The sequence below is a fragment of the Heptranchias perlo genome, chromosome 4 (assembly GCF_035084215.1).
Source record: "Heptranchias perlo isolate sHepPer1 chromosome 4, sHepPer1.hap1, whole genome shotgun sequence".
NCBI classification, from domain to species: Eukaryota; Metazoa; Chordata; class Chondrichthyes; order Hexanchiformes; family Hexanchidae; genus Heptranchias; species Heptranchias perlo.
The window spans coordinates 130,441,939-130,456,907 of NC_090328.1; the positions used below are offsets into that span (position 1 = coordinate 130,441,939).

The following is a 14,969-nucleotide window of genomic DNA, read 5'->3' on the forward strand; positions in this document are numbered from 1 at the left end:
CCTATCACAGAGCCAAGGCTGAAACTTTATTTAGATGCTGGAAGTAGCTCTTTTTGCAGAGAGTCACTGACCACTGGAATAAGTTGCTAGTTTGTGCAGTCAGCGAATTTACTGCAAGTGCTTAAAAGGTAACTGGACATCCTGCAAGTGGTAGACATCAAGTTATAGAAGGTAGGTGCATTAACAAGGATAGAAGTAGCAGTCATTGTAGAGTCCTGGAGATCACCTATAGGGGCTGGACAGGAATTACCCAGAGTTTTTTTTCCTCAAATTATCTTGATAGTTGATGGACCAGCTGGTCTTTTCCTATCCTTTTTTGTATGTTCATATTAATTATTCTTCTTATGAAGAGGAACTTCCTGAAATCAGTCCTAGATTTGCCTTTTACTAGTGTCTGCACTTATGCCCCCTTGTTCTCCTCTCACAATTTAATCTTCTGTATTTATCTTTTTCATACTATTTACTATCTTCAATACTTCAATAAGAACAGCTCAGGCACCTTCTTTCAAGGCTAAAAAGCTTGTTTCTCCAGTCTTTTTTTCGTAACTCAGACCTATAATTCTAGTGAACGGTCTTGTGACTCATCTTTGTATTGCCTACAGCGTTTCACTGTCTCCCGTGTCTCAGTGACCAAAACTAGACACAGCAATGAAGTTGTGGTTTGCACAGTTTGATCATGTTTGATCATGACTCCCTCCAACTTGTACCCGACTGTTTTTGATATGTCAGCACAAGTCCCAGTTGGAATGGAGATGATTGGGTAATTCTGCTGTCAATCATGCCCGGAGACCGCACTGCTGTAAGGGACTGGGGTTGACTTTACGCACATAATTTGTATTATGTAATTATCCTCCGCTCACTGCATTTTGCTGGAGAAATAATCCTGCTTTTATCGGGAGAGTGTTTGCTGAGTAAGTAGACTCTGATTGCTGAGTAAATAGATTCTGTTTACTGTAAGTCCCGTCCCGTGTCCAACTCATTGGCTGACACAGTGGTGTCAATGCTCTGTTTTGATATATAGTTCAGCATTATATTAGTTTTGTTGATTGCTGCTCTTAAGTATTTGGTCATGTTGAGTGCCAAGTACACCAGGCCTCCTAGGTTTCTTCATCTTTAGCTATTTCAACAACGTTCATGGAGTACATGTTGCCCATTTTTCCTTCCGATGTGCAGCACTTTACACTTGTCCTCGTTAAACTTCAGCTGCCATTGTTCTGCCCACTTATATCTCATCCAGCCCATTCTGTAATTTCTAAGATACCGCCTTCTAGACCATCATCCCATCTAGTTTGGTATCATCTGAAAGTTTGATCAATTTACATTGAATTTCTGAATCCAAGTTATTGATATAAATTAGAAACAGTAGTGGTGCAGAAACCTGGGGCACCGCTCAGTTCTCCCTCCCCCTCCCCCCCACGAGATAACTCCATTCACAAGTACCTGTTGTTTTCTATCCTTCAGCCAATTTTTATTATATCCATTCCCAAGTTTTACCCTGAATTCTTACAGCTTTGAGTTTAACTAATAAAGTTTTGTGTGGAACTTTGAAGTTTAGGCAAGCATGTAATGGAGTGTTCCAGTCCACTTGGGGTTTCAAAGCTGGTTTGTTCTCGTTACTGTTGTTTATCATTGTCCAGCTATTCATAGAATCATATAGCACAGAAGGAGGCCATTCGGCCCATTGTGCTCTTTGAAAGAGCTATTTAATTAGTCCAATCCCCTGCTCTTTCCCCATAGCCCTTCAAGTACTTAACCAATTCCCTTTGGAAAGTTACTATTGAATCTGCTTCCACTACCTTTCAGGCAGTTCATTCCAGATCATTATAACTCGCTGCATAAAAACATTTCTCCTCATCTCACCTCAGGCTCTTTTGCCAATTATCTTAAATCTGTGTCCTCTGGTTACTGACCCTTCTGCCAGTGGATACAGTTTCTGCTTATTTACCCTATCAAAACCCTTCATGATTTTGAACACCTCTATTAAATCTTCCCTTAACCTTCTCTGTTCTGGGGCTTTGCTTGTTTTGAGCTCTTTTAACCTCTCAAGACTTCCATCTCATTTATAGTGGTCATTCATTCTGCTTAGGGTTATTGCTACTTGGGGAAGATGTGCTCGTTATGCATTCTTTTGTGAATGTTTGGAGGCAGTAATAATTTACAATATTAACTGCGCTGCTCATCCTGTTTTAGCCCTGTTTGTAATTTTTATGGTTCTCACTTCTGTGACTGCCCTCTTCCTGTTCTTACTATCATGTTTTGTAGCTGCAGCTCTGGTTTTCTCTTATGTCTCACTTTACCCCTCTGTCCCCCCCCCACCTTAACGTTTCTATATTCTTCTCTGTGAACCCCCTCCTCTCTGGGATTTGTAGAGTGTTCTACCTTCTTAGTTCACTTTTGATTAATTTCTCAATCCACTTAGGATCATGTGGTTGATTCTGGCTATGTATTTACACCTGCATGCTCAGCATTATGCCTTTAAGATGTTCCACTTGATCTTTACTAAAATTGTAATGAACAACCACCCTCCCCCACCAGATAATTTGCTTAAACTGTTTCCTCATCCCTGGCTCCTGTTCCTTGTTATTTCTCAATCCCAGCTCATAGCCCCTTGGATTATTCCGTCGTCACTGCCTCCAAACTTCCTGCATGTCTATCCTCGCAATGCCCTGGGCACAATCCACAACCTGCATGTGCATGGCCTTGGGGCATCTACTACAGATTCCCCAATGATTGAGGCCTTAAGGCTAGTTGGAGTATCTCTTGTGAATGTTTGGACTGCAGCTGGAGAGGTTTTCAGTATATAATGTACAAAATGTCTCCTGTTTGGCTTGAATGTGATGAGGGATCAGATGGAGAGCCAATCCATAGGGTTTTGCTGCCCAGATCAGTGGACCTGTTGTGAGAGTGCCCAACAGCTATGCACCTCAGGGTAATACCACATCCAGTCTGATCCAAATGATAAAAGACGCAGGACCAACCATCCACTGGCTGCAGTCATCTCCAAACCCAGCATAAAAAAGGTACAAAGATGCCAAGTGACTCCCACCACACTCAACTGGGAAACACCTCATGGACTCCCATTATTGAGGATACAGCATAAAAGAGCACAAGATTAGATTGTAGATTACACAAAATGTACATTATCACCAAGGGGAAGCACAAGGCAAGAAACACTAGCCCCATACACTGGTCACTTCTTGGGAATTAAATTTGGTTGCTTTTTATTTCAACTGTGATGTTGCACAATAAGATATGAGCAGGTCATAGCATTAACATTAATGGCAGTTGTTAATGCAGAAGGTGTATTCGATCACTGCATTGTGCATATGTGGAGAGGACTTAATACGTTGGTCAGATGTAGCTGAAGGTCTCATCTGAGAGTCTGTGTATAACTTGCTGCATATAAATCATTTTCAGCAGGAATATCCTGCGGCCATTCCGCATTTTGTTCTGCTCTTGGCTGTGAGTGGGCTTGTTCCTCCTCCCATATTAGGCCTCTCACTGGCAAAGCTGTGCGGTATACAGCAGATTACAGTTAATTTTGGAAACCCTTTGGAGATTCCGGTGACGGAAAAAAAAATGCTGCGCCCTTTCGTTCTGCTGCTGGCTTTCCAGGGGAGAAGTGATGAAGTTATTTGTCCTGGTGTTCATCCTCTGTTTCAGCCCCCTTTCACACCAGTAGTCAACTTCATGTTTCTGTGAACTGACTTGTTGCAGATGTCCTGTGTGGTAGCTTGTAATCAGGCTGAGACATAACAGTTCAGAGCTGTGATGACCTTGACTGCCACAGGCAGTGCCATCCATATGATAAAGGTTGTCTGCAGGTTCGAACTGACGCACAACTGTCACTCTCTTTGCAGGTTCTGCTTGAGCAGAGAATATCTCAGCTATCCCTAGATGGATGGGCCTGGATCCATGGCCTTGGCAGTGTAGATGAGGGCAGTCTGCATTTGGTGCAATTCAACCTGCTTCACTTCCCTTCTTTCGTCTTCTTCTCCAAGTAACACAAAAAGAGGAAACATCCGTAATTTTGATTTTAGCAATGATTAAAATTTGCTGCAAGGGATAAAAAAAAAACTACAAAAATCAAACAACGCGACATTCAGATTTCGTAAATCCAAAGTTAACGTCCACTTTCATATATGCTCCAAGCAAGCCGGTCTCCCTCGAACCACTTAATTCTTACAGCCCGGAACACAGCTGGCCCTAATTGCCCATTTTATACGGTGACAAACGTGAACACAGGAAAATCAGGGAATTCCTCCTATACTGATTAAAATCAATGCTAATGAGATAGCAATGTTAAAATGAAGTGCTTGTATTTTTTGTGCAAGAGTGTACTGTGCCGCACTTATTGGTGATCCACTGAGTGGGATCTCTGCCCAATTTCCTGTTCCACCAGCCATGGCAACTGGAAAATGATCCCTTAAAAACTGTCAGGAAAAGTATATTTGAGATTCTTGAAAGCTACCTATGTAGAAGTTGAATGAATAGAACATAAAAAGCATTGACAATCTTCGTAATAGAAGCATATGAAAAAAATATGAAAAATCAGTTCAAGAATTTTTATTGGAATGATAAGACAGTTAAAATTTACATTGTTTTTAATTTCTATCAACCAGGAGATGCTGGTTACAGTTATAGAAGCATCAACAATTACACACAAGTACGTCAAATTTTCATCAAAAGTAAACATTAAAAAACTACCTTCTAGGACCACTTTGTCGCTAGCTCACAGATTTATATGATCTGATAATCTGCTGCTTGTCCAACAGCACTATAGTGAACACAATACATTACAGTTCAATCACATCTGTAACCAGAGCAGTTCTTAACACAAATCTAGAAAAAAAGTGCACAGGATCAAGGCCACTTATGTAACTCAATGCTGCTTAATTTTGAGGCACTGAATACCGTCAACTGAAGAGTGGCTGAGACATAGCGTCTGTTCTTTAAAAACCGTTAGCAGCTGTTTCATTACAAATTGAGATATTTGACTTGCCAGATCTTGATTTTGAAAACAAAAGCAAAAAATCATGTAGATGGACTTGTTGACAGTAATTATCCACTGAACCTAACACCCGCAAAAATCAGCCCATGACGAAGTCTTACGATGAAGCTCTTTTCTGTTCTGTGAAGGGTGACTCATAAGCTTCCATAGGTGGGCAGGAACAGACTAAGTGCTGATCTCCATACAGGTCATCAATTCGAGCAATTGTAGGCCAAAATTTGGTTTCTGGTTTCACAAATTGCTGAAAAAATAACCCAAACATGTTATGTAACTACACAAACACCCCAATAGTCCAAGTAAGCAGACATTCCGGGTATATGATCTCAATTACAAGTATTTTTCAGTTCAGAAATACAGCAAAAAAAATCTGTGGAAGAGTTAAACATCTTCAATTTTATAAGATTAATTACCACTTTTACTAAATATTTGGTAATTAAAACCCACAAATGTAAAGTAGCCTAGCCATGTTACTTTTTGCTCACAAGTGAAATATATATAAGTCGCACATACAAATTTTTAGTCCCCTTTGTTTTGAAGTTGTTCATAGTGCCAGAAAAACTGGACCTTAAACCGATGAACCATAAATTTTGAGGCAGAACTACCTACTGCTGTATTGGAACGGGGCTGCCGCTGCATGTTACACACTATAATTAATCATTAGAACCAGAAATTGTAGCAAATTATTTAACTCGAGATCCTTACAACATCCCGAAATGGACATTCAAGCCATCAGTCTGGACTGGATTGAAGCCCAGACGAAAAGGAATATAGTGTCTTTGCTGTGATTTCCAGTCTCTGCTGAAATCAGTTATTCAGCCAAGAATGTTTAGACACATGGTTATACATATCACAGGAACCTACTTGGCAGAGTTTGTGAAAATTCCAAAGAGTGGTAAGTTCCTGAGGTGGTACGCCATTTCTAAACATTGTGCTAGCAGGACATGGACAATCCAAGCATGCACATTTTTAAGAGGAATAAAAAGTTTGGAGAAGGCAGGTTAAAAATCTGGGAAACATTGCAGATGACAAGTTAGCACAGTTCACAATACAGAACAACTACCAATGTCTTTTACTGGTGGAGTTTTCCCTGCTCTTCAAATTTCAACAAAATCAGAGTTCGAGAAGGGAACGGGCTCTCTATGCTCAAGGGTAGAGAGTCCGAGGCTACAAGTTAAAAAGAGTCATGCGGATGTTTGCTGCAGTCAAGAGTTTGTGAAAATGGATAACAAAAAGGTAAGGGGCATGTGGTATGCTAACTTTGGGGAAATTGGCTAAAGTTACATTGAAACAATCTCATGCATTATACCCAGGTTAGAGTATTATTCATCTGTTAGATGCTGCAATGTAACAAATATAACGGCCCTTCAATTTTATTTAAGTTTGGAGCTAGGCTTACCAATGGAAATGCAGCTTGTTCTCGAGAGTATGGACGGTCCCAATTAGAGGCAGCAATGCAAGCCAACGTGTGCGGAGCCATCTTTAATTGAAAAAAAAAACAGGTTTTTACACAGTCAGTGGAAATTCACGCATATACATAACTGCCTATTTGTAGGTTCTCTGCATATTCCACTGCAAGTCAATCTTTCAAATAAAAAACAAAATTGTACAAAATAAAAATAGGCGCAAGAGTCACAAGCACAGTGGCTAAATTTGCAGATGATACAAAGCTAATGAAGGTGGTAAACTCCAAAGCTGAACAGAATAAGCTACAGGAGGATTTGGATATACTTGGGAATTGGGCAGACAGGTAGCAGATGAAAATTCAATATGAAGAAATGCAAAGTGCTTCACATGGGGACCAAAAAAACCCAATAAAGGACCATTACTTAAATGGAAAGAAAATAAAGTGGTGGAAAATGAAAGAAATCGGGAGGTCCTGATTAGCAGTAAATTGGAGCTATCGCAACAATGCACGGTGACAGCGAGTAAAGCAAATCAGATGTTGGGATGTATTAAAATGTCAATACTGAGCCAAAATAGTGAGGTAATCGTACCATCTTCTAAATCGTCGGTGCGACTGCACTTATTGTACAGTTCTGGTCACCACAGTACAAAAAAGGATATTTCAGCTATTGAAAGGATATAGAAGAGAGCAACCAGAATAAGAGAGAGGGTGGAGGGATTGGATTATGAGGAGCGATTATCAAAGTTGGGCATGTTCTCACTGGAAAAGAGAGGGTTGAGGGGGGATTGAATTGCTGCTTTTAGGTCTAGATAATGTAGACCACGACTAGCTGTTTCACCTTGTCCAGAACAATAGAACCAGAGGACACGACCTGTGCTTGAAGGGGGATAAATTCAAAACTAATCTGCGGAAATAATACTTCAGTGAGCAGGTGGTCAATCTATGGAACAGGATCTCAGGGCAGATGGTGGGAGCAGTTGGTATTGATTCATTCAAATGCTAGCAAGGTAGATTTCTTTCAGAAAATAATGGGACAAATCTTGCTGGCAAAATAGCGGTGAGTTCACGGCAGGCCGTTATTAAAGCACAAATCGGCCGGCAAGTTCAGGGGATGAAGAGATACGCCGTGAGTTGGGAATCTCCAGAACCTGCTGGTCGATTTACGCCGTTCCACTGTTTGCCTCACACAAATGGCATCTCACCCTTAGCCTCCCCGTTATTTTTAAGAACGTGCTCGATTTGCACATTAATTGACCATTAAACTCATGGCAGAAAGTTGGGACTCATAATTAAGTGCAAGTACCCTTTTAACAACATGATAATTGTTAATGCAACGCCAATCAATCAATCTCTCCGGCCTAGAGAGGGAACAATTTAAACTGTTGAGTCTCATTCCTGCATGTGGTCAATTCATAAGAGATTTAAAAATTTTTTTTTTTTTTAAACTTTTTCCTTTTGTCTCTTTTCTCTCTATCCAATCTTTCTTTCCCTTTCTTTCTGAACCTGATTTGACTCCAATTCACCCTATTTCCTTCTATATCTTTCCTCGGTTTCTATTTCAATCCTTAAATCTCATTGGTTAAGGAGATGCACTGTTGGTCCCGTCATTCACTAAGGTCCCTCGCCGCGCAGTTATTGGCTCGCACTTCCAGCAAGTTACTGCGCAAATTATATTCAAGCTGAAGGACGTAGGGAAAAAAAAAATCTAATGCTCCACTCCAGCGAGATTTGGCCCAATCGTCTGGGATACAGTACATGAGTAATTTGAGACATGACATGTGGTAAGTGCAGCATGCTTGGGAGGAACAGGTGACTCTGGACATTTGGTTCCCAAAGCTTTCCACCACTGGAGTTTTCCTTGTCTCATTTCTGGGTATGTTGTAGACTAATTGATAGAGATTAATTACTATCATTAGTCTACAACTCCATTGTTCTTGTACCATGTGATTACCAGGATGGTAGTAGGAGAACTAGATGGACAGCGGTCTTTCTTTGACTAGCAATTCCTACGTGCCTAATTATTGTTTCAGAGTAACATCTATTATATCTCTATTATTTCCCTGTCTAACAAAATACCCTGATCCTGATATCTGCAGCATTATTGTAACCAATGTGAACAGTCATGCTGACTCTTTTTACATGGACCTTTGAAAATGACCAAAAGTAATTACAGGTGAACAGCATAATACCATCTCAGTTGATTTTTTGACCCAAGATGGTCATTATGTTACCTAGTCACTAACTCCATAGTTTAAACATCTATGATTAGTGGTCTGTTCTTGGTCCTGGGTTTTGTCCTGTTTTCTTGCCTCTCCCAGGTGATTACATGGCAGCGGGGGTGGGTGGGGGGAGGGAAGGAGTGTTTAGTCATGGTTTGATGGACCAGCTGGTCTCTTCCTGCCCGTTAATTTTGTATGTTTGTATGTTCTCCCTCCCCCTCACATTAGGGGGAGGATGTCCATCATTTTGGAGTTGGAACTGGATATAAGTGTTATAACCAATGGTTTTGCACGATATCTAACCCCCTATACACAAAAGATCCACCCCATCCCATACACAAAAAATTCAAGCTCCCTACGGCATCAAAACTTCAGCCTCAGCTCTTTCAGGGCCGGGAAGTTTAAAGAATGGGAAAGGTTGACTCCCGATTGGGGCAAAAAGGCTGCTCCCTGATTGATCTAAATCCACCAATCAGGCAGCTGTCTTTTCCAATCCTTCAGGCCAGGGAAGTTTAAAGAGCTGAAGCTGACCTCAAGTCCAAGTCAACTTGTGTGGAACGATGAAAGGAACTGGTAATGGTTTTGTTGGTTTGACGTGGCCCATGGGATGAGTGTTGGACACCCCTGCATTAGGACACAGCGTAGAATGTCCACAATTCACAAAATAACAGTATCAAGTATCTGGACCAAGGAAATGCTGTCACATCATATAATTCATTATAACTCCTCCGACTGCCAACTGAGCCATGCATAGCAAACAGCCTCAGGCTTGATTCCTGGGCTATGCTGAGTTAGCCGATCAAAGGAGCAGCAGTTGTGAAACTACAATTAATTAGCCTCAGTACTCCTGTAATGGGGGAAAATCAGCCAGGGCTATGGCTCCTGATCATTCCCCAGTGACCTTTCCTCAAAACTGTGTTTGCGTGGACGTCGGACAGGACAGGATCAGGCTCAGCTGTGATGCCCTCTATGGTAGACTAGACTGTCAAGACATGCCGTCTAGCCTGTCACAAAGAATGTCCATTTGGGTAAGATATCAGAACTGCTGGTGCCCGTCAAATGAACCCAACCACCTTCAGGAAAGAAAACGATTTGTAATATAAGTATCTAATCTGGTGATGACCATGATGTTTCTAATTTAATAGATGACATGATTTGAATGCTTATTATTGAGAAGATAAGGTACATTGGTTAAAGTACATTGGTTTTTGTCAATGAGAAAAACACTTGCGTGTGAGAAAATTTCTCGTCAGAATTCCAGACCCTGTCCGTCACACAGGACAGGAGCTTGGGGGGTGCTTGTGCTAATGCAATAATCAGAAACAGCCGTTATAATTCCACTGATGGCCTTAATTGTTTTTGTGCATGCTGAAACCATCTGAAACACAAATCCTGTGTAGTATTAGCTAATTACAGCATGAACAGTATTGCATTGTACAAGGATTTGCTTTTGGAGTATTCCTAGTTTTCCATTCAACACATGGTGCATTGGCACAACAAGTGCTTTGTCAAGCACTCTGAGTGCCAATTGCATGGAGTTTGTTTTTTTTTTATAAAAAAAAAACGAAGCCTCACAAGTTTCATAGTCTGGCTGCTGATTTGCTATCGCTATTTTTGCTCGACCACCCAAGATCAATTTCACCACCTATGTTTTTTTATTTTAGTTCCCAATGAACTGAACAGAGTCAACTCACAGGTTAACAGTCATAAGTCGGTACTTGAGTCGAGAGCTTTCTGAGTTGGTTTATAGTGAACGTGCAGGCTGGTAATTAACATAAATTCCATTTCAATATTTATTTGGGGGGAAAAAAACTGTTTAGCTTTCATCAGGATTCAACTTTAATAGATGGCAAGAGAGCACAGATGGAGTTTTCAAGCTAGCTGTTATAAGTTGTCACTTTCAGCTATTTTGTCAGCACTAACTGGTTGTTAGTTTGTGTGCGGTAACACTTGCTTCTCTCTTTTGAGGCACTAAATTTGAAGAGATTAAATTTAAAATAAATACTTTTCCTCCACATGCAATCACATTTTCAGTGCTTGGACCAATATCTAGAAGCAGATATCACCAGTCACAGCAGCTGGATGGAAAAGGGACCCGCCAGATACGTTGTTTGGAGTGGGTATCTTCAGGCTAGCAGACTCATGATCCTTACTGGTTTTGGACTTGTAGCAACACAGATCTCCTCGGAGAGAACGGCCCTGCATCTCCGGCGGGAGACAGGAACAAACCCCAAAAGAAACAGCGCAAACCGCCATTTTGAGCCATAAACACCATTTCTCCAGGGGTTCTGACGATCTTCCACTGAAGTGATGGCGGGAAATTGGGAGGCCCCCCCCGCAGAATTTCCAGCCCAACATATTTAACTATCTTCAGACTTTATGGTGGCAGTGAAGCAGGAATGTGGATTGCATATTAAACGTCAACATGCTCGAAGTAACAGAAAAGATCCGGGGTTTTGTTGGATTGGTTGTTAAAACTGGCGGGTCAGTGTTCACAGACAATGAAGGAAGCAAACAAAAATCGGGATATGTAAGTAAGGGTGCAACTTATAAGACTAGGAAGGGGTTGTTGAAGTTGTGTCTAGCCTGGTAAGGCTGCACCTGGAGTAGTGCACTCAGGTTTGTCTCCACATTACTGGGTAAGGAAGTTGTAGAATTATTGGAAGGAGGGCCACGAGGCTGACTCCTGAACTTAGAGGGCTAAATTATGAGGACTGCACTCTCCTGAAAAGAGGAGGAAGAGGGACATGATAGAGGTCTTTAAGATTTTCACAGGTATGAAGAATTTTGATGAAGGAAAGTTTTCCTGCCAGGCACGGGATTTAAGGACTGGAGGGCAGAGTTTAAAGTTAAGTGTATCGAAAGAAAACAGGAAAGTTAGGCAACTTTTTTTTGGGCAAAAGAGTGATAAAATTTGTGGAACAGATTACCGGGGGAAGGGGTGGTCACTTGAACAGAAAGCGGGGACAGGTTTTATAAATGGGATTGGAAGAATTCCTATTAGGAAAGGGAATGCAGGGCTATTACATAGAATTACATAGGATGTACAGCACAGAAACAGGCCATTCAGCCCATCTGGTCCATGCTGGTGTTTATGCTCCACACAAGCCTCCTCCCACTCCTCTTCATCTAATCCTATCAGCATAACCTTTTATTCCTTTCTCCCTCATGTGTTTATCCAGCTTCCCCTTAAATGCATCTATTCTATTCGCCTCAACTACTCCTTGTGGTAGCGAGTTCCACATTCCATCCACTCTCTGGGTAAAGAAGTTTCTCCTGAATTCCCCACTGGATTTATTAGTGACTATCTTATATTTATGGTCCCTAGTTTTGGACTCCCCCCACAATTGGAAACATCTCTGTATGTAGCCTGTCAAACCCTTTCATAAACTTAAAGACCTCTATCAGGTCACCCTCAACCTTCGCTTTTCTAGAGAAAAGAGCCCCAGCCTGTTCAATCTTTCCTGATGGGTATAATCTCTCAGTTCTGGTATCATATTAGTTCCAGAATCATATAAGGAACCTGATGGGTGGTTTCAAAGGAAAGGCTAGGTCGACCAATCGCCTGCTGCCCCAAACATTACTATGTATGTAACTTAGGATCAGTTTTGTAGTTTGGTGTAAGTGCGTAATGACTTGTAAGATTCATTTCATGATGCATTTGATGTTCACAGTAAACAGTGGTTGAACCTGAGTTCAGTCAAATGTTACAAGTAATATTTAGAGTCAATCAAGTAGGGCTGTCATTAAGTTTAGAAATAAGAAACCACTGGTTTCACTGTAGGCCAATATTACTAATTGGTGCTGACAATACACAGCACTCAGGTATAAACAGAGCAAGGCTCGGCTTTCAGCCAATAAATGGTTGATGCACCTTACATTAAATTTATATTAAAAATTAATTACTGCAACCAACTTCTAATTTTAAGCACTGGTTGGGTTTAGATAATTATATTTGGTAATGCTCAAGAGTTTAAAACCTGTCATTTTACTTGTACCAAGTATTGTTACAAATTTGGATCTGCAGTCAATACCGTCTCAGGTTCAGCAGCATCAGTCGCTCCAGTCAACAGTCCGAGTATTTTACTTTTAAGGAAGTTGACTCACCTTGACCCAGGGACATTAACAATAGCACCCCCATGTGGGTATTAGTGTCTTTTGCACATGTACTTTTTTTTTTATTCGTTCATGGGATGTGGGCGTCGCTGGCGAGGCCAGTACTTCTTCAGTCTCTCTGAAGGTGGACTGAGCAATCACTTGGTGAGACGAGGCCAGCATGAAGACAGGCCATTCGGCCTAACCGGGCCATGGTGGTGTTAATCCTTCACACACCCAGTGGTCCTAATCCCATGTGTCTGTCCTGTCCTATATCCCTTTATTCCCCTTTCCTTCAACCGCCTATCTAACCTACTCTTAAAATGTTGGCTTGGCCTCTGCTTCATTCTCTAACTCCAGTAATGCATTCCACAGCCTCACAACCTGCTGTAGGAAAAGTTTCTCCTGTTCTCTGTCCTAAATCTCTTCCATTTAATCCTACATGTAATCTTATCTCTTCCATTTATCTTTCGATGACTCCTCATTCAATGGAAACAGTCTGTTTCTATCCATTCTGTCCAGGAATGTCTTGGAGGTTATAGGAATGAAAGATTAATCTCCTGGACACTGCTATGAGCAACCCAGGAAAAAAAAAATACGTGCATTTAAAAAAAAAAGCATTTTTTCATTTTCTTGAACACTTTTGTTTATTATTTACAAAAATATTGGATGGAAAGAGAGACTGGGCAGGATAGTTGGAGGCAGGTGGTCATGTGATGAAACCTCCAGGAATATGTCCAACCAGTGTTGGCAATCCTAATCCTGTCCCATTGCTTCATGATTTTAAACACCTCTATAAAATCACTCCTTAATCTCCTGGTCTAATGAAAAGCCTTTCTTTGTATTTGTTATTTCCTCATACCAGGGCGGCAGCCTAGTGAATGTGAACTGTACCCTCTCTATTGCCTTCAACTCCTTCCTATAGTGTGGAGCCCAAAACAGTACTCTGACTATAGTCTTACTAAGGTTTTATACAGATTCACCATTACATTTTGACTTTTATATTCTATACCGCTTGCCATAAAACCCAGTATTCCATTAGTTTTTTAAAAATGTGCTTATCGGTTTGAAATGCTGCTTTTAGTGTCTTGTGAAACCTGAACCCCAATTCCTTCTGCTCTTCCACATCATACAAATTGTTCTCCATTGAAAGTATAATTTTTATGTTTTATTTTTAACCACAAATGTACATCTCAGTTGGTGATATTGAATTTCCTTTGCTACATTTTTGCCTATTCCACCATCTTATCAGTATCTCCTTGCAGCTTCCTTTGGTCCTCAATTATTTACTATGCTTCCTATTTTAGCATCGTCTGCAAATTTTACGAATTGTTAAGCTGTTTTATTTCATAGTAAAGTAAACACACAGAACAGCCACTGTGATTGCACGCACTTAATTCCATCAATACAACTTACCTTAATGTAATAATACAAAATATAAAACACACCACAGTACCCCACGTCGGTGGGTCACCTTACTTGTCTTAAACAAGATGGATTCTAACTATTCTCCAGCCTTTCCTGCCTCTTCACCTCAGCGGAAGCTTTGTCTTCAACAAAGCTGACTGCTTTTGTAGCCTTCCTGTTTGACAAAGTCTCTCTGCCTATTCCTGTCTCTGCGTTTTATCTCTTGCTGTTCAGAGCCAGAAAAGGGACAGCTGACCAGGCCCCCTGCTGAGGGCCCAGGACCTGCAACTTGCATTTATATAGCAACTTTTACGTACAATAACGTCCCACGGGACTTCAGAAAAGCGTAAATCAGACAAAAATTGACACCAACCCAAAGGAGGAGATATTAGGAGGGGTGATTAAAACCCTGGCCAAAGAAGGAGTGGGTTTTAAGGAGGGTCTTAGCAAGGGAGCTGGAGAGCACAATGGGAGAGAGTCAATTTATCGATTACCAAGACAAGCTAACGAACAACTCATTATCCAAAACCCATAGGGAAACAGCACAGCTAGCTCATTTGCATACTAACTACCCACCGTCTCAGACACCTTTTTTGTTAAAAAAAAGGAACTTAGCAGACGCCTCAGCCACCACACTCCAGTGTGCACTGTATCAGTTCAGTTAAAACTGAAAGGATTCGGAGCGTTCACATTGCTCTTCTCCCTTCCCCACCCCATTTTAAGGCCCTTGCATCACGTATCATTTCATCAACTGAGAAGGTGGGATAATGACCTGCTTCCAGGTTTCCCTCCAATGCTACTCTCAATATGGCCAACAAGTGCGGTGTCTATG

At 41.1% G+C, this 14,969-nt stretch overlaps 1 protein-coding gene across 2 annotated transcripts in view; it reads right to left on the reverse strand.

Annotated features, from left to right (window-relative positions):
• Positions 1-4,551: 4,551 nt before the first annotated feature.
• The window catches only part of gldc (glycine dehydrogenase (decarboxylating)), a 133,514-nt gene continuing 123,096 nt past the window's right edge, over positions 4,552-14,969 (reverse strand). For both annotated transcript variants that reach the window (XM_067983638.1, XM_067983640.1), the window contains 2 exons: positions 6,408-6,488; positions 4,552-5,252 (listed from right to left, as the gene is read on the reverse strand). In XM_067983638.1, coding sequence (XP_067839739.1) covers positions 5,109-5,252; positions 6,408-6,488 — 225 coding nt within the window. In that variant the 3' untranslated portion in view covers positions 4,552-5,108. The remainder of the gene's footprint in view (positions 5,253-6,407; positions 6,489-14,969) is intronic.